Source organism: Lithobates pipiens, unplaced genomic scaffold, assembly GCF_037356315.1.
Source record: "Lithobates pipiens isolate NorthernLeopardFrog02 unplaced genomic scaffold, aLitPip1_a1.2 Scaffold_8, whole genome shotgun sequence".
Taxonomy (NCBI): domain Eukaryota; kingdom Metazoa; phylum Chordata; class Amphibia; order Anura; family Ranidae; genus Lithobates; species Lithobates pipiens.
The window spans coordinates 47,963,257-47,983,010 of record NW_027507903.1 but is presented as its reverse complement, the minus strand read 5'-3'; the positions used below and the strand labels follow the sequence as shown (position 1 = coordinate 47,983,010).

At 41.9% G+C, this 19,754-nt stretch overlaps 1 protein-coding gene across 3 annotated transcripts in view; it reads left to right on the top strand.

Annotated features, from left to right (window-relative positions):
- Nucleotides 1-19,754, top strand: part of FES (FES proto-oncogene, tyrosine kinase) — a 292,890-nt gene that overhangs the window by 267,100 nt on the left and 6,036 nt on the right. For all 3 annotated transcript variants that reach the window (XM_077471222.1, XM_077471221.1, XM_077471223.1), the window contains 2 exons: nucleotides 9,838-9,995; nucleotides 17,044-17,166. In XM_077471222.1, the coding sequence (XP_077327348.1) occupies nucleotides 9,838-9,995; nucleotides 17,044-17,166 (281 nt within the window). The remainder of the gene's footprint in view (nucleotides 1-9,837; nucleotides 9,996-17,043; nucleotides 17,167-19,754) is intronic.

The following is a 19,754-nucleotide window of genomic DNA, read 5'->3' as shown; positions in this document are numbered from 1 at the left end:
GATGGAGCATACACACGGTCGCATTTTCTGATGAAAAGCTCTCATCTGTCTTTTTCTGGCCGGAATTCCGATCGTGTGTACGCGGCATCAGGGTACCCCTGCTAATAATTATTATATCTACAGCTCTTGTATTGGTGCTTCTCATATTTGTGGTACTTGGAAGGAATGCTCACCTTACAAGATATCTAAAAGGATTGTTGGTGTCAGGGGTTCCTTATATGAGTGGTGGAAATAGCTTATTGCTAAAGGTATCCCTATCAACCGCTGGAGCAACCCTAAGGTTCTATAGAACCTTGGCTGAGAAAGCCTGCAGTAGACTTTAGTCACATAATATGATCCATCACCTAGCACAAGATAAACCATCCTTTAGAAGGCTATTAAAGGACATGGCCTACTGTTCAGAGCCTCGCTTCTCATGACATGAACCTGAGGCCAGGCTATGAACATTAAAGTATTTGCATATTTTAGTAAATGGGCATTAAAACACACTCTCAGGCCTCTGTTGCTGCAGACACTGTGGAATTCATCCTCAAAGTTCACAGGAAAATCTCTAAAGTCATCGATGATGTTCTCCCAGCACATAAGCTCATCCTACTCAACCCTGCAAGACCACTTGCTCTGTGATAACATTAGAGATTAGTTGTTGAGTATCAGCGCACTGTTTGTAAGTTGTAAACTCCCAAATATTGCCCAGCAGAAGAAAGCATCAGTCATAAAATCAGTGCTAAAAAGTCAATGTCCCTCCCACCTTAGGCCACTAAGTGTCCTTCCAAAGGATCTTCAAAAAATTTTTGTTCAATAAAGTGCATTTGTTCTAAAACCATCTCTCAGTTCTTGGGTCTTTAATACTCGTCAGGATAATCGATCTCAAAAGAATAAAAGACTATATAGTGTAGTATGCTTAACTCCACATGCGCATTACACTACAGTTCTCACATTAAATGAAGTGCCAATGCATCCCCATATTCCACTCAAGTGCTCCATTTATGCCGCGTACACACGATCGGAATTCTCGTCGGAAAAAGCTCTGATGGTTTTCCAAACGGAATTCCGACGGAATTCGGCTCAAGCTGTCTTGCCTACACACAGTCACATGAAATTCCGATCGTTTATAACGCGGTGACGTACAACACGTACGATGTGACTAGAAAAAGCATGTTCAATAGCCAGTAGCCAATAGCTTCTGTCTCGTAGTTGAATCTGAGCATGCGTGATTTTTGGCGTGTCGGAATTGCATACACACGATTTAAATTACCGATAGAAAGTTTTTCCATTGGGAAAATTGAGAACATGCTATCAATTTTTGACTGGCGGAAATTCGGACAGCTAAATTCCAATGGAGCATACACACGGTCGCATTTTCTGATGAAAGGCTCTCATCGGTCTTTTTCTGGCCGGAATTCCGATCGTGTGAACGCAGCATTATATACACTCTTACGCTCCAAACTTCTCGAATGAGCCTCCCATACATCCCTGTTGAATACTCTTCTTAAAATGCTGTGCATTATGTCCTTCCTGGAAAGGTCCTCCTCCCTTTCCTCCGAATAGGTATTAAAAAGAAAAATTATACACATAGTGTAATACCGTAAAAATGTAATCAAAAGAACAATTTTATACTTCTCGTATTAAATGAGTTTTAAACATGTCTGTCCCATTAAACCCAATCACAATTCAACCGCTTGTATTGTGATCCACCGGTCACTCCATGCACCTTACCAAATCTCAACATTTTTATGCATAATCAATTAACCTTCTCTGAAGAATATTCCTCCCCCTTGACTTCCAAATATATGCATGAGAAAATCCAAATGCTTTAAGTATAAATGCCTCCTTTTAAACTTTCTTCACACCAACAGTCCACCAGGTCCTGGACTCTTCCAACATTATGATTCTCCCATGTAGAAATACCAAAAAGGGCAGCAATTTCTCATAAAATCAAATATTTAATGCTTATTTACTGTAGTTCGGTACAGTTTTTTTAGGTCAACTTGCGGAAAGTATCATCATGCGTGTGCTCAAAAGTCTCTATTGTGGGACACGAGCACTGCAATGTTTTAGGAAGTAGCTCACTTCCTTCTTGGTGTCTTTGGTCATGGTCAGTGAACCAAAGACACCAAGAAGGAAGAGAACTACTTCCTGGAACATTGCGGTGCCCGTGTCCCACAAAACATACTTTTTAAGCACACGCATGACGACACTTTCCCCAAGTTGACCTCAAGTGCTTTGACAAAAAATAAACTGTACCGCACTTGAAAATATTTTGCTTCAGTTTGCTGAAGAAAATGTAGTAAACTGACCAAAGGAATACTTGGCATTATCTTCAAGAAGCATATCAAATGGCCAGGCGTCTGTCAATCACATCTTCCATTGGACAAAACGTGTCGGAAGTGACGTCAGGCGCCAGAAGTGATGTCATCACGCTCGCCAGAAGTTCTGCGGCGGCCGTCTTGAGTGAGGTTTACAGGCTTTTAACAAGTGTTTGTAAGTGAATCGGCATTCAATAAATGTTTGCTTTTATGAGAAATTGCTGCACTATGGGCCCCCTTTTTATATTTCTACATGGGGGAACTCCAATATTGGAAGAGTTGAGGAGCTAGTAGACTGTTGGTGTGAAGAAAGTCTAAAAGGAGGAAGTTTTTTTTCGAAGCATTTGGATTTTCTCATGCATATATTTGGAAGTCAAGTGGGAGGAATATTCTTCAGAGAGGATTAATTGATTACACATGAACGTTTTTAGATTTGATAAGGTGCATGGAGTGAGTGGTGGATCACAACACACGCAGTGGAATTGTGATTTAATTTAAAAGGACACACATTAAAAATTAATTTAATGTAAGTAGTATAAATAGGTTTTTGTTTAAGTAATTTTTACGGTATTGGTAATACACTATGTGTATGATTTTCCTTTTTGGGAGCTCCTAATACCCATTTGGAGGAGAGGGAGGAGGACCTTTCCAGGAAGGACAATACACAGCATTTTAAGCAGAGTATTCAATGGGGATGTATAAAAGGCTCATTTGAGAAGTCTTGGAGGGTAATGCCGCGTACACACGATCGAAGAAAAAGACCGATGAGAGCTTTTCATCAGAAAATGCGACCGTGTGTATGCTCTGGAATCAATCGGAATTTAGCGGTCCGAATTCCCGCCAACCAAAAATTTATAGCATGTTCTCAATTTTCCCGACGGAAAAACTTTCTATCATAAATTCCGATCGTGTGAATGCAATTCTGACACGACAAAAATCACGCATGCTCAGATTCAACTACGAGATGGAAGCTATTGGCTACTGGCTATTGAACGTCCTTTTTCTACTCCCGTAGTACGTGTTGTATGTCACCGCGTTCTAAACAATTGGAATTTGGTGTGACCGTGTGTAGGCAAGACAGCTTGAGCAGAATTCCGTCGGAATTCCGCCAAGAAAACCATCAGAGATTTTTTCCAACGAGAATTCCAATCGTGTGTATGCGGCATTAGAGTGTATATAAAGGAGCACTTGAGTGGAATATGGGGATGCGTTGGCACTTAATTTAATGGACATTATATGACTAGTGTAATGCACATGTAGAGTCAAGCATACTACACTATATAGAGACGGTTTTAAAACAAATGCACTTTAGTAACTAAGCTACTATGTTTTTCTTACACTCTACTTTAGATAGATAGAAAGCAGTGGTGGCTGGTGTTTTTTTTGTTGGGGAGGGCCGGTAAACAACCCCCCCTTGTGCGCCATCTCAAACCCCCCCTCGCTGTCTGCTGGTCCACTGGCACTTACCCCATCTAGGCGGCGGGCACATCGGGCAGTGATAGGGATTGGGCAGTGGCGGGCACGCCAGGTAGCGGCGGGCACATCAGGCAGCAGTGGGGATTGGGCATCGGCGTGCACATCGGGCAGTGGCGGGGATCGGGGCTCACATCGGGCAGGAGTGGGGATCGGGGCATCAGCGGGCAGATTGGGCAGCAGCTCCTGTGTCTCCTCCTCACTTCCACCGTGCGTCTCCTCCCTTCCTCATAGGCGTCCAATAGGATCACCTGTCCTTTCAGCCAATAGGGTGATGGGTATCAGACCCATTTCCTGAAAGGGGCCAGATGCATGAATAGGGGGTGGTGGCCATGGACTGCTAGGGGGTGGCGGCCATGGACTGCATAGAGCATGGGAGTGGCAGCTGTGGATAGAGGAGGCGACGCTCGGCCACCCTTAATGGATAGGCCACCACCGATAGAGAGAGAGATTTACTTTGATAGTGATTCTTAGAAGGTGAAGTAATCAGAATCAGCCTAATCCTGGAGGAGCTCAATATAAACTTCAATAATCTCTGTTTTCCTTGGCCTCGCCTACACTAATAATAATGAAATGAGCCTAGAACAACATGACATCATTTAGAGACCTACCCATCCTGGTGAGGTGGGCTGACAAATTATACATTTCCCACAAGTGCTTCACCTGACTTAACCCTTCCTTACGCCAGTGGCAACTTTTCAATTATATTACTTCTTTGCTATTGTTTTTGTAAGTTCATTAAAGGTATTCATAAAGGTTATAAGGCCGTAATTTAACATGGGTTTACATTGGTTGTAGAAAAAAAAAAATCACCCCTGTATTCATATTTTTTTGCTTTTTTAGTCTGAAATTAAGACAGACCCAGTTTTTGTTTTATCCAGCTGTATTTACTAGTGCAGCTTATAACTTTCTTGTATTAACAACCGATGCGGCTAATCGGCTACTACAAGCAGCAGAAGGAGGCGTCCCACTCCCGCTGCCTTCCACGGAACCTAACCCGGAAGCTATGTCATGACATCACTTCCAGTTTACTGGAGCTCTAAAGGCACCAGATTTTAATAAAGATGTCAGTATTCAATACAGCCAAGCTTGGTGTTTTGAATGCTTTGAAGTGCAAAGGAGAGATTTGGGGTCTTATAGACCCCAGATCCTGCCAAAAAAATATCCCGCTTGGTGGTCCTTCCCATTGACAACTTTCTGGAAGAGGGTAGCAAATTTTCCTCAAGAATTTGATAGAATTTTGCCCCATCCATTTTACCTTCTATAATGACAAGTGCTCCAGTCCCTGCTGCAGAGAAATACCCCCATAGCAGGATATTACCACCTCCATCCCTTACTGTAGGAATGGTGTTGGATGGTGAGCTGTATTGGATTTCCCCCAGATATCATTTTGATGTTGAGGGCAAATAATTCAGTTTGTCTCATCTGACCATAACACTTTTTTGCTTGTGGCCTCAGAAAGGTGTGTTTAAGGTGGTGAGATGATTTAATTATTTGTGTGATAATTGTATTATTAATAGGAGAGGCAGCCCACCCAATGCGGGTGTCAGAGCTCCTCTCCATGGCTCAGGGGGGGGTGATTCTTTTCTATACCCACTGTAAGTGAAAGTACCCTAAGGGTTACTAGGTGACATTGGGAAAATTTTTATTATTAAAGATGTTGTAGCTTCAAGTCTGGGACTTTTATGGTCTGGGAAGGACTCCCTCTTTTGTCTTTAGAACAATTAGATTTTTTTTTTTTTTGTGGTATGAATTCAGCAAGGTGCTGGGAATTTTCTTTTGGAAGTTGTGGACCTGTCAGCTCTTACATGTCTGGCTATTCTCCTTTGATCTCTTTATTTAGCAATGTGTCACAGAACTACCTTTCACAGGTTACTCTTTCTGTTTTAGCCCAATCTTGGGGAAACGCTGTAAAAAAAAATCCCAGGAGATGGCCACTGAGTATATGTACAGGGTAGCCATAGGAGGACAGAGCACTCCTCAATAGTCTTAGAAAACAGCTGTCCACCATCAGTTTCGGTCTTTAAAGTACTTGTAACCCAAAAAAATAAAAAATAGATCCTATTCCTTTAAAGCATGTCATACTGCACAGTGCCTGTGCTGTGTAATTTGCCCCCCTATATCACCAGCTGATCCTGCCTGGTTCCGTGCCTCCATCATCCGCAGCTCTCCTCTGTCCTCTTCCCCCCCCCCCTTCCCTGCCTGTCAGCTCCCCTATCCTCTCTGCCTGATGATAGAATAACAGTGTAAAGTCTCTCCAATCCCCTCTGTTAGATAATGCTATGTTACCCAATGTGTGTGATTTTTAAAAAAAAGCCACTGTGTATCTTAATCCATAGCGTTGATGGGGGGGTCACATGACTGCCCCTCGGCTCTCTCCTCTCCTGCTCCTGGCTGACATCAGCGGGAGTTCTTGGCCCTCCCACTGTAGCTGTCAGCCTGGGAGAGGAGAGAGCCAGGTGGTCACGTGAGTGGCGATCGGCGCTATGGAAAAAGGTACACAACAGCTTTTCTAAAATCACGCATACTGGTGAACATAGCATTATCTAACAGAGGAGATTGGAGAGACTTTACAAATTGCTTTACAACCACTTTAATTCTGTACCTATTTAAAGGCAAAATTTAGTTAAAATAGTTTTTAAAAAATCAGCAGAAGGGATAGTACTTGCATGTAATGAGAAATGTCACTTGTGCTGGTGCCAACTGTACTAGTTGAAATATGAAATCCCCTGTCACTACCCCCTATACCTGTAATCTTCTGATGCTACAGGGGTTAATAAGAGCACTGGACCTGTACTCATACAGAAGCACTCATCAAGAATGCTGACTATGCCTGCAATTTCCAGCTCCCTTCTGGATTCAAAAAATCTGTACTACGGTATATGAATATATATTAGGGCTGTTACTGATTAAAATTTTTGTGTTCGATTAATCGTTTTTTTTTAAATCGATTAATCGACTAATTTAGATTAATTATAACGCAATACAGATCCAACTACTTTTAGCTGATCTCCTTGCATTGCAACTCTGCATTAATCAGTGGTAAATGGGGTATACACTATATACAATCATCCGATACTAGTTAGTTTCCACAATCCATGACTTAACGTCACAGTTCACACAAATACGTTTTAAATTAAAATTGTAGCACTGACGTAAGTATTTTTTTTTCCCACAGTAGCGTGACAATCCCTCCACCTCCGGTCTAACTAATCACACTCACCTTATGGCATGGACCCCTGTGCAAACAGGTGGTCAGGCAAGCGGGTATCAAAAGAGTTAACATGGACCATAAACTTCTCTCACGTCTCCTTAGATCTCAGCAAGGACGCCAGGTCATGGGTAGAAAGAAAAGATCTAAGTGCTCACTACTTAAGTATAAGATTTAATTTTTGTGTTCAAACACAAACTACTCACATAAAGATGATAAAAACACAGCATGTAAAGGCGACAATCATGTTAGTTCCGTAGGGCAGTAGCAGGTGACGTCATCTGTAGCTCCTCCCCCGTACGCGTTACGTTCAATCAGAACTTCAATGTCACCGGACTCCTCCCCCCTTCCCTTCATTAGCAGACAGAGGCACTTGGGGAAGGGGGGAGGAGTCCAATGACATCGATGTCTGATGTCACTGGATCTCCGACTGAACTCTTTTGATCGATCAAAAAAAGTATTGATTAATCATATAATATATATATATATATATATAGAGAGAGAGAGAGGGAGATCTATATATCTATAAATATTTATCTATATTCAGTATCTCTCAAAAATGAGTAGACCCCTCACATTTTTGTAAATATTTTATTATATCTTTTCATGTGACAACGCTGAAGTAATGACCCTGTGCTACAATGTAATGTAGTGCGTGTACAGTTTGTATAACATTAGTGTATATTTGCTGTCCCCTCAAAATAACTCAACACACAGCCTGTCTAAACCGCTGGCAACAAAAGCGAGTACACCCCTAAGTGAAAATGTCCAAATTGGGCCCAAAGTGTCAATATTTTATGTGGTCACCATTATTTTCCAGCACTGCCTTAACCCTCCTGGGCATGGGTTCACCAGAGCTTCACAGGTTGCCACTGGAGTCCTCTTCCACTTCTCCATAACGACATCACGGAGCTGGTGGATGTTAGAGACCTTGTGTTCCTCCACCTTCCTTTTGAGGATGCCCCACAGATGCTCAATAGGGTTTAGGTCTGGAGACATGCTTGGCCAGTCCATCACCTTTACCCTCAGCTTCTTTAGCAAGGCAGTGGTCATCTTGGAGGTGTGTTTGGGGTCATTATGTTGGAATACTGCCCTGCGGCCCAGTCTCCGAAGAGAGGGGATCATGTTCTGCTTCGGTATGTCACAGTACATGTTGCCATTCATGGTTCCCTCAATGAACTGTAACTCCCCAGTGTCGACAGCACTCATGCAGCCCCAAACCATGACACTCCCACCATCATGCTTGACTGTAGGCAAGACACACTTGCCTTTGTACTCCTCACCTGGTTGCCGCCACACACGCTTGACAAAATCTGAACCAAATAAGTGTGTCTTGGTCTCATCAGACCATAGGACATGGTTCCAGTAATCCATGTCCTTAGTCTGCTTGTCTTCAGCAAACTGTTTGCAGGCTTTCTTATGCATTATCTTTAGAAGGGGTTTCCTTCTGGGACAACAGCCCTACAGACTAATTTGATGCAGTGTACAGCATATGGTCTGAGCACTGACAGGCTGACCCTCACCCCTCAGCAGCAATGCTGGCAGCACTCATGAGGTCTATTTCCCAAAGACAACCTCTGGATATGACGCTGAGCACGTGTACTCAACTTCTTTGGTCGACCATGGCAAGGCCTGTTCTGAGTTGAACCTGTCCTGTTAAATCGCTGATCTTGGCCACCGTGCTGCAGTTTAGTTTCAGCATCTTGCCAATCATCTTATAGCCTAGGTCATCTTCATGTAGAGTAAGAATTATTTTTTTCAGATCCTCAGAAAGTTCTTTGACATGAGGTGCCATGCTGGACTTCCAGTGACCAGTATGAGAGAGTGAGAGCGATAACACACAATTTAACACACCTGCTCCCCATTCGCACCTGAGACTTTGTGACACTAACGAGTCACATGACACCTGGGAGGGAAAATGTATAATTGGGTTCAGTTCAGACATTTTCACTTAGGGGTGTACTCACTTTTGTTGCCAGCGGTTTAGACATTAATGGCTGTGTGTTGAGTTCTTTTGAGGGGACATCAAATTTACACTGTTATACAAACTGTAAACTCACTACTTTACATTGTAGCAAAGAGTAATTTCTTAAGTATCATCACATGAAAAGACATAATAAAATATTTACAAAAATGTGAGGGATGTACTCACTTTTGTGAGATACTAATATATATGCCTTGAATGAAAAGTGGTCCTTGAAGGATGGTCAGCTGAATGAAAATTCCACCTGCTCCATGCATAGACTTTTCATTAATGAAAATTATAATACAGCTTCTTAGAATGGAGGAGCAGGGCAAAAAGGATGGGCATAGGCACTCTTGATGAGCACCTGTGATAGGTCCAGCGCTCATATTACCCCTGCAGCATCAGATGATTATGGCTGAGGGGGCGTAGGAGGGGCAGAGGATTTCAACTAAGACAGCAGGCACCAACACAAGGGACACATTTCAATAGATGCAAGTTTCATCCCTTGTGCTGATTTTTTACATTTTTAGGTCACATAAACCTAGACCTTATACAAATCACTGCATACACAGTAAAGCTTCACATCTCTATGGTAAATACAAGTCATTTGGGTTGTATAAGAGTGAATAAGAGTCATTTGGGTTGTATAAGAGTGAATAAGAGTCATTTGAATATGAGTATTGAATAAGAATATTCTTGGATTAAATTTTTACATTTTTGGATTAGACAAACAAAAAAACAATGGTCCTCCCTTACACCAGAATACATAGTGTAATATGCTTTTCAATTATACAATATATGTTTTAGGTCAGTGCATCCGCTGACGTGTAAAATATTTTATATCTGTACAACACATTTGTTTTTGTTTTTTTTCATTACAGAGATCTTGCTGCACGTAACTGTCTTGTGACCGAGAAAAATGCTCTGAAAATAAGTGACTTTGGCATGTCAAGAGAGGAGGCGGATGGAGTGTATTCATCCACTGGGGGGATGAAGCAGATTCCAGTCAAGTGGACGGCACCAGAGGCACTTAATTATGGTACTACTACTTTACTCCATTGCTTCTCCATGTCTTGAGTTGTTGATGGGATTTCCATAACATTGCTCACATATTTATTATAGAAATTTGACGAGCAAGTTTGCTTAAAATTGATTCCGTTTTGGATTAAATGCCATCTACTGTACATCTTACACCTCTTTGGGACCCCCAGCCAAGGAATCTCTAAACCACCTTCCCATTCCACATCATGGAAATAAGAGATTCCTTGGGGTTTGGCAGTCATAAACATTATCTTCAGGGCTGTTTTAATAAAGAAGCCAAAGGTGTTTGCCCCAGCCCCAGCAGGACATTGGATCCTGCAAGAGTCTTGCAAATCTTTGATTGGAACTTGGGTTAAAGGGTTGTAAGGATGGACAGGAATTTATATAATTCTCCAGTGCCCTGGGTAGGCTAAAGATCACCTTAGCTTAATAGATGTTTGCCTATTAAAAAAAAAAAAGCATGCAATTATTGCATTATAATGTTTAACCAGTTTCTTCGACCTACTCATAAGCTCATTTCATAAAGTACTAGCAAAGCTGTAACATTTCTTTAAAAAGGCAAAAATGTCCTCTAGAATTATATTTGCCTAATACCCATTTATATTTTAGAGCTTGTTCACACTTCTGAATGCTAAATCAGGCAGCCCATTCAAGAAGAATGGGCTGCAATGTACCTCAATGGACCCAAAATATGTGCTGTTTGCATCTTATTATAGTACACCTGCATTTTAGAAGCCCATTGGAGTTCCATTCACTATGAAACAAAGCACCAACGCATGTAACGTGCACCACCACAAGAGTCTGGCCCTTAAAGTAAATCCGTAGAATTAAAATGTAGAGAACAGCCAGTCTATGAAAGAAGACTAATCATTTTCACCAATCCTGTTGCCGGTAACTCTGATCTTTGTTCTGTTGCAGAGTTATGCCGCGTACACACGACCGGACTTTTCAGCAGAAAAGGTCTTCCTGACTGATTTCCGACAGACTTTCGACGAAGTTCCGACAGACTTTCGACTGAACGGACTTGCCCACACATGAACGGACCAAAGTCCGTTCATTTTGAACATGATGACGTACGATGGGACTAGAAAAGGGAGCTCAATAGCCAGTAGCCAATAGCTGCCCTTGCATCGTATTTGGTCCATCGGACCAGCATACAGACGAATGGTTTTCCCCAATAGAAATTGATTTCGTCGGACAGATTAGACACATGTTCTATTTCTAAGTCCGTCTGAATTTTTGAAGAAAAAAGTCAGATGAAGCCCAGACACGATCGGAATATCCGACGGAATGATTCCGTCCGACCTTTTCTGGCGGAAAGTCCGGTCGTGTGTACACGGCATTAGACTTGGGGGGGAAGAAACAAGTCAGCATCCAAAATTTCTGGGTGTGTTGAGTGACTGTTTCCCCCTGCTACATGCTGTGGTTCTACCCACTGGCCTCTGCTTCACTTCTGGGCCCCTACAGAACTCTAGCATTTGACACACATAGAAGCGTGGGATGCCTAAGATTCTTCCACTAGTTTAGCCAAGCATGGGTGCAAAGATTCACCAGTAACCTCTAAAGTTGCCTTAAACTTTTAGGAGAGGAAGTGAGCTAAACACAAACTGGAATAAAGACCTGAAAGACCTGCAGATTCTTAAACCCATCCCCTCTATAGAACACAAAAAAAAAACACTTTGAATAAACCACTGGGTAGGCTTACAGTACCTCTGCTTTTTTTTTTTTCTAAATATCTTTCTTCCTGATGAAAGTACCATTTTTTTTTAGAGTTTTAGCTTATTATTTCTGGTTGTATGTTGTGTGATTCCAGAAGGAGAAATGCATCAGAGCCCATTATGAACATTATATCATTATATCTAAAATTATACTCTGCTGGTATCATTGTGCTTACTTTTCTTCATGTACTGGGCAGACAAAAGGAAGCTTACATTTGAATGGGTCATCATTTCAGGGAGCTTCTCAGAGTTTCTAGGTCTCACTCTAGGTGTCTTTTGTGCACAGACACATGTTATTACAATCTCTGTAGTCACATCACTGCTGCAGAGGCAATATTCTAAACAGGGATGGGACAACTGCGGCGCGCCCACTGTATCTATTGAATGAAGTGACGTACACCTATGGCGAGTCGCGCAATAGAGCCGACCTGCCACAGTATAACTATGTTGGCTGGTCGGAAAGTGGTTTAATACAAGCTGGCACACTCTGTTTGCAGCAGACTGAGAGGATGAGCTCACAGTGCCTCTGATTTCTTGTCAGAGGCATTGAGTTAAAGAGGAGCTGCACCTAAAAAAAAAATATTAAAAGCCAGCAGCTACTAATATTGCAGCTGCTGACTTTTAATAAAATCACACTTACCTGTCCCAGGTTCCAGCGATGTCGGCGGCAGATGACGAGCGATCGCTCGTCTCGCTGCTGCCACCGCCGCCATCCTCTGTCAGGGAATCGGGAAGTGAAGCATGACGGCTTCACTGCCCGGTTCCCTACTGCGCATGCGCGAGTCGCGCTGCGCGTCTCTTATGGTCCCCCGCTGTGTCTCTGGGAACTGTGTGTTTCCCAGAACACAACGGGGGGGGGCGGAGCGTCTGCGGGGGTCTGCGGCGGTCTGGCCGGAAGTGGGTGCAGTTACCTGGATTATCCAGGTAACTGCACCCCCCTCCCCCCTGAAAGGTGCCGATTGTGGCACCGGAGGGGGGGAGGGATAAGATTAGCGGAACTTCCCCTTTAGGGTGAAGAACCGCTTTAATGAACAGCTTGGAGCCTTGGACCAATGGTAAAGCACCATTGGAACATGCTGTCCAATAAAAATGCTGCAGTGGAGGCTTGCCTCTCACTGCAGTGTCATAGAAGGGGGCATGTGTCTAAAAGACACATGCTCTCTTCCAGCACAGCCCTTTCCAGTAGAAGGACAAATCATGGGTTTATGTGTATAAGAATTACTCAGTCACATGTTTTTCTCACAAAGTTAAGAGGGAGAACGAGAATCTGCTGCCTGTTGAAGAGGTACTGTTATAACTAATGGCATAATAATATATGATTTAGCTTGATTAAAACATAATCATTTATTATTTATCTATTTACTGTGAAATTATTGGTTGGAAATTATAACTTCAAACTTCAGTTTTGTCCGTTAAGCCAATTTGTCCATTAAGCCACCTGCTTGAGTACGGTTTTTGAAAATACAGTAAATTACCTTAAGAACAATATATAAAACAGGCATACCCCACTTTTACGTACACAATGGGGTTTACTTACTAAAGCTGAAAAGTGCAAAATCAGGCTCACTTCTGCACAGAAACCAATGAGCTTCCAGGTTTAGCACTTAACAGCTTCAGTAAATAAACCTCATTGTGTACTTAAAAGTGGGGTATGCCTGTAATTATTTGTATATTACTTATGGTAATTAACCCTTGCTATCCAGGCCAATTCTGATACTTCTCTCCTACATTATTATTATACAGGATTTATATAGCGCCAACAGTACATAGGGCTTTACAAATTGAGGGTGAACAGTACAAATACAATACACTTTAATACAGTAGGAATCAGAGGGCCCTGCTCCTTAGAGCTTACAATCAATGTAAAAATCATAATTTTTTTTTTTTGCTAGAAAATTACTTAGAACCCTCAAACATTATATATATATATTTTTTTTTGGAAGACACCCTAGGAAATAAAACGATGGTCATTGCAACCTTTTATGTTACACATATTTGCGCAGAAATTTTTCAAACACTTTTTTTTTTTTTTTTAATTCATGAAAAAAAAAGACACTAAAATTAGCCCGATTTTTTTATTTTTTTTTGTATAATGTGAAAGATGATGTTACACCAAGTAAATAAATACCTAACATGTCACACTTTAAAATTGCGCACACTCGTGGAATGGCGCCAAACTTCGATACTTGAAAATCTCCATAGGTGACACTTTACATTTTTTTTCAGGTTACATGTTTAGAATTACAGAGAAGGTCTAGTGCTAGAATTATTGCTCTCCCTCAAACTTTTTCGGCGTATGTGACCTGTGTGTATCTGGTTCTGATACTATCCAGTGCCTCACCAGCCGCACGTCCCTGGTTCACACTACACAAACCAGACAAAGGCGGTAAACCATGATTAGGTATGGTTAAAACTGTCACCCTAAATCATTGTTACTAATTATTCTACTCATTATTATAACAAATACAAGGATGCTAAATATTTGGCACAACTAAGAATTTCAGCTATAGTTATTTTAAACAAGGTAACTATGTATAATACCATACCTAGCCAATGCCCCTGGAAGTTACTCCAGTGATGTCACCACCTCACCTCTCCTCCTCATCCAATCAGAAAATGTTTTGCATTGAAGAAAGGCAAAGCATTCTCTAAATGGCAACTGTTCTGAGTGGCCGACCACATGTGTTCAGAATACAGCATGGCAGCCACTTGGACAAGTGGAGATCACTGGAGCAGCAGTATCTACTTCAGTGATTTCCAGCTTCCAGGGGAATCGGCCAGATATGGTATGTACAGAGTTACATTGGTCCAAGCTAGATCAATGTAAATGTGTATAAAATATCCATACCTACAATTCATCTTTAACCACTTGCCGACTGCTGCACGCCGATATACATCGGCACAATGGCAGCGGTGGGCAAATGGGCGTACCTGTACATCCCCTTTAATTAGCGGGACTAGTGGGCACGCGCGCACCTGCTGCATACAGCGTGACTGTGCCCGTGGGACCGGCGGACTCGATGTCCGCCGATCTCCCGACGATCGTGTTACAGAGCCGCAGAACAGGAAAGTGCCTATGTAAACAAGGCATTTCCCCATTCTGCCTTGTGACATGACAGAGATCGCCGTTCCCTGTCACCGGGAGCAGTAATCGCTGTCATGTGAGTTGAAGCCCATCCCCCCACAGTTAGAATCACTCCCTAGGACACACTTTTAGCCCCTTGATCGCCCCCTAGTGTTTAACCCCTTAACCATCCAGTGTCATTTACACAGTAATCGGTGCATTTTTATAGCACTGATCGCTGTATAAATGACAATGGTCCCAAAATAGTGTCAAAAGTAGAGGTCGACCGATATATCGCCCGATATTTGGCGTTTTTTAATTAATTGGCATCGGCCAATTGTGCTGTTAAAAAAGGGCCGATGATATATTCAGCTCGACTTTCAAATGACTTCAGTAATAGAAGTCAGTGCAAGTTGCCTGGAGACTTGAGTGAAGGGACTTGTCTCCTCTCTGGGCAGTCTGCCAAGAAAAGATCAAAGAGATACAATGTTTACACTTTGAATGAATTCAACTCAGTGTGTAGAAGTTCTCAGTTTAACCATTTAAAGACTAAATCTTTTTTGACACTTGATGCTTACAAATAAAAATCCTGTATTTTCTGCTAGAAATTCACTTAGAACCCCCAAAACTTATATATATTTTTTAGCAGAGATCCTAGGGAATAAAATAGCGGATGTTGCAATATTTTATGTCACACGGTATTTGCGCAGCGGTCTTTAAAACGCAATTTTTGGGGAAAAATACACTGATTTAAAAAAAAAAAACAGTAACAGTAAAGTTAGCCCATTTTTTTCATCCAAAAGTTTTGATTACCTGTTTTTGTGTAAAAAAAAAAAAAATATATATATATATGTATATATATATATATATATATATATATATATATATATATATATATATATATATATTTTTTTTTTTTTTTTAATCTAAATTATACATACAAGTGAACTGTTTGGATGTTTGTTTTGTTTAATAAATGTAAGAATTTTTCTGTATCACTTAAGGCTGCTTTCACACTGGAGCGGGCAGGCGTCGACGGTAAAACGCTGCCAGTTTTAGCGGCGCTTTACCGTCATTATAGCTGCGCTATTCGGCTGTTAGCGGGGCACTTATAATCCAGCTAGCGGCCGAGGAAGGTTACATGTGCCCATGAAGCGCCGCTGCCAAATCGCATTGCAGGTGCTTCGGCAGTGGTGCCCATTCATTTCAATGGGCAGGAGTGGTGGAGGAGCGGTATACACCATTCCAAAGATGCTGCTTGCAGGACTTTTTTTTAACGTCCTGCCAGCGCATCGTCTCAGTGTGAAAGCACTCGGAGCTTCCACACAGACTGCAGGGGAGCCGTTTTGCAGGCACTTTACAGGTGCTATTTTTAGCCCAAAAGCGCCTGAAAAACGCCCCAGTTGGAAAGGTGTCTGTTAGATTTTATGAGATGAAGGGAAAAAAACAAATCGGCCCAAAAAAAAAAAAACGGCATCATACATCAGCCGTGGCGATTTCTAAATATCGGCATCGGCCAGAGAAAAATCCATATCGGTCGACCTCTAGTCAAAAGTGTCCGATGTGTCTGCCATAATGTCGCAGTCATGATAAAAAAAAAATCGATGCTCACCGCCATTACTAGTAAAAAAAAAAAAAAATTATAATAAATATGCCATAAATCTATCCCCTTTTTTTTACCAAATATACGTAGAAAATATATGTAGAAGAATACATATCGGCCAAAACTTTTTTATATATTTTTGGGGGATATTATAGCAAAAAGTAAAAAATATTAAAAAAAAAATCAAAATTGTTTTATTTATAGTGCAAAAAATAAAAACCGCAGAGGTGATCAAATACCACCAAAAGAAAGCTCTATTTGTGGGGAAAAAAGGACATCAATTTTGTTTGGGTGCAACTTCGCACGACCGTGCAATTGTCAGTTAAAGCGACCCAATGCCAAATCGCAAAACGTGCTCTGGTCAGGAAGGGGGTAAAATCTTCTGGGGCTGAAGCGATTAATGAACATATAAATGGATTAAATGCCCTCTTAAATTCAGTTTGAATAAATACTTAAACAAACTTCTATTTTGGAAAAAACAAATGCCTAAATGTAACTATATAGAGAGGGTGTCTCTAAAAAAATAAAAAAAAATAAAAATTAAAAAAAGAAATAAAAAAGATACATTGAAAAAAAAAAAAAGACTTTTGAGGCTTTGTTGTACATTGCGGAAGCTTTAGTGCTCATCATACTGACAGGTGTTGTATATCTTCTCCCTCAGGCCGGTACAGTTCAGAAAGTGATGTGTGGAGCTTCGGCATACTACTCTGGGAAGCGTTCTCTCTTGGGTCCAATCCATACACAAGTATGAATAACCAGCAAACCAGAGAAGCAATAGAACAGGGTAAGTTTATTCCTGTGTACCGGAGAAATCTACAGTTGTACACTTTGGGGGTTATTTACTAAAGGCAAATCCACTTTGCACTGCAAGTGCACTTGGAAGTGCAGTCGCTGTAGATCCGAGGGGGACATGCAAGGAAAATAAAAAACAGCATTTTTGCATGCACATGATTGGATGATAAAATCAGCAGAGCTTCCCCTCATTTCAGACCTACCCCTTAGATTTAGAGCGACTGCACGTGCAAGTGCACTTTCGGTGCAATTTCACGTGTACTTTGCACTTGTAGTGCAAAGTGGATTTCCCTTTTGTAAATACCCCCCTATATGTAGCACTAAAAGGCAGCTGTTAGATTAAATCTATGTTACAAAATGAAATGTGTAAAGGACAGGCGCCAAGGGAACAAATTTGCAATTATTGTCCATTCCTCTGACTACGGGGTTGATTTACTAAAAACAAATCCACTGTGCACTACAAGTGCACTTGGAAGTGCAGTTGCTGTAGATCTGAGGTTGAAGATCAGAAATGAGGGGAAGCTCTGCTGATTTTATCATCCAATCATGTGCAAGCAAAATGCTGGTTTTTACATTTTCCTTGCATGTCCCCCTCGGATCACTTGTAGTGCAAAGTGGATTTGCCTTTAGTAAATAATCCCCCACACCAGTTAGTTTTTATAGATTGCTAAACTTTGCACATCGCATTGCTGTTTCAAAATTCAATTTTAACCTCTTGTCGCCCAGGTAACACATATGTGCAGAGGCAAAGAGGTTTAACTTTTATTATCCACATGCCGCACACACACGTGCTTCCATAGGTGGCAGAGGTTTCTGTGTTGGGAGCGTGCCCATTGCATGCAGACAGTACAGGGAGCAATCTGTCAAAGACAACTCCTGCTTTAGTAATGATAGGGAGTTAGTATGACCGGCTCTTCATCATGTGAACACTGACAGCCAGGCATGAAGTTAAAGGGATGCCGGGCTTGGCAAGAAGAGGTCACACTATTATTTTCAACAATATATTTGAGCAAACTACTGGGCATATAAAAAAAATAGAAGAATATATTATTTAAGTATATATATATATATATATATATATATAGGGATTTAAGGGACTTTGAATGTGGCATGGTTTTTGGTGCCAGATAGGCTGGTCTGAATATTTAAAAAACAGCTAAGAACTGCCGATCTACTCGGATTTTCACGCACAGTCATCTTTACAGAGAATGGCCTGAAAAAAAGAAAATATCCAGTAAGTGGCAGTTGTGTGGAGGAAAATGCCTTGTTGATGTCAGAGGTTAGAGGAGAATGGGCAGACTGGTTACAGGTGATAGAAAGGCAACAGTAACTCAAAAAAACACTCGTTACAACCAAGGTATGCAGAATACCATTTCTGAATGCACAACACATCAAACTTTGAAACAGATGGGCTACAGCAGCAGAAGACCATACCGGGTGCCACTCCTGTCAGCTAAGAACAGAAAACTGAAGCTACAATTCACACAGGCCCACTAAAATTGGACAATAGAAGATTGGAAAATGTTTCTGATGAGTCTCGATTTCAGCTGCAACATTCAAATGGTCGGGTCAGATTTTGGTGTAAAACAAGAAAGCATGGATCCATCCTGCCTTGTATCAATGTTTCAGGCTGGTGGTGGTGTAATGGTGTGGGGGGGGGCGGGGGGGGGATATTTTCTTGATACACTTTGGGCCCCTTAGTACCGACTGAGCATCATTTAAATGCCACAGCCTACCTGAGTATTGTTGCTGACCATGTCCATCCCTTTATGACTACAGTGTCCCCATCTTCTGATGGCTCCTTCCAGCAGGATAATGCACCATGTCACAAAGCTCCAATCATCTCACCACTGGTTTCTTGAACATGACAAAGAGGTCACTCCAATGGCCTCCACAGTCACCAGATCTCAATCCAGTAGAGCACATTTGGGATGTGGTGGGACAGGAGATTCACATTATGGATGTGCAGCCGACAAATCTGCAGCAACTGCAGGTGTCTTTTATACAGGTAACAAGCTGAGATTAGGAGCACTGCCTTTAAGAGAGTGCTCCTAATCTCAGCTCCTTACCTTTAGACCCCTTTCACACCATACCACCGATAGCGTGGGCGGTAAAACGCCGCTATTTTTAGCGGCATTTTACCGCCGGATTTGCGGGTAAAAGCACCCCGCTAGCGGCCACGAAAGGGTTAAAACTGCCAGCAATACGCTGCAATGGCGGCGTTTTGCCGGCAGTATTACAGCGCTGCCCCATTGATTTCAATGGGGAGCAGCGGTGGAGGAGCGGTAAACACACCGCTCCTTCACCGCTCCAAAGAAGCTGCTGGCAGGACTTTTCCTGACATCCTGCCAGCGCACCGCTGTAGTGTGAAAGCCCTCGGGGCTTTCACACTACACACAATGGTGCAGCTTCTTTTGCAGGCGCTATTTCTAACGCCAAAGCGCTTGCAAAACGCCCTGGTGTGAAAGGGGTCTTATAGAAGACATCTGGGAGGCCAGAAATCTTGCTGATTGATAGGGGATCAAATACTTATTTCACTCATTAAAATGCAAAATCAATTTATAACTTATTTTGAAATAA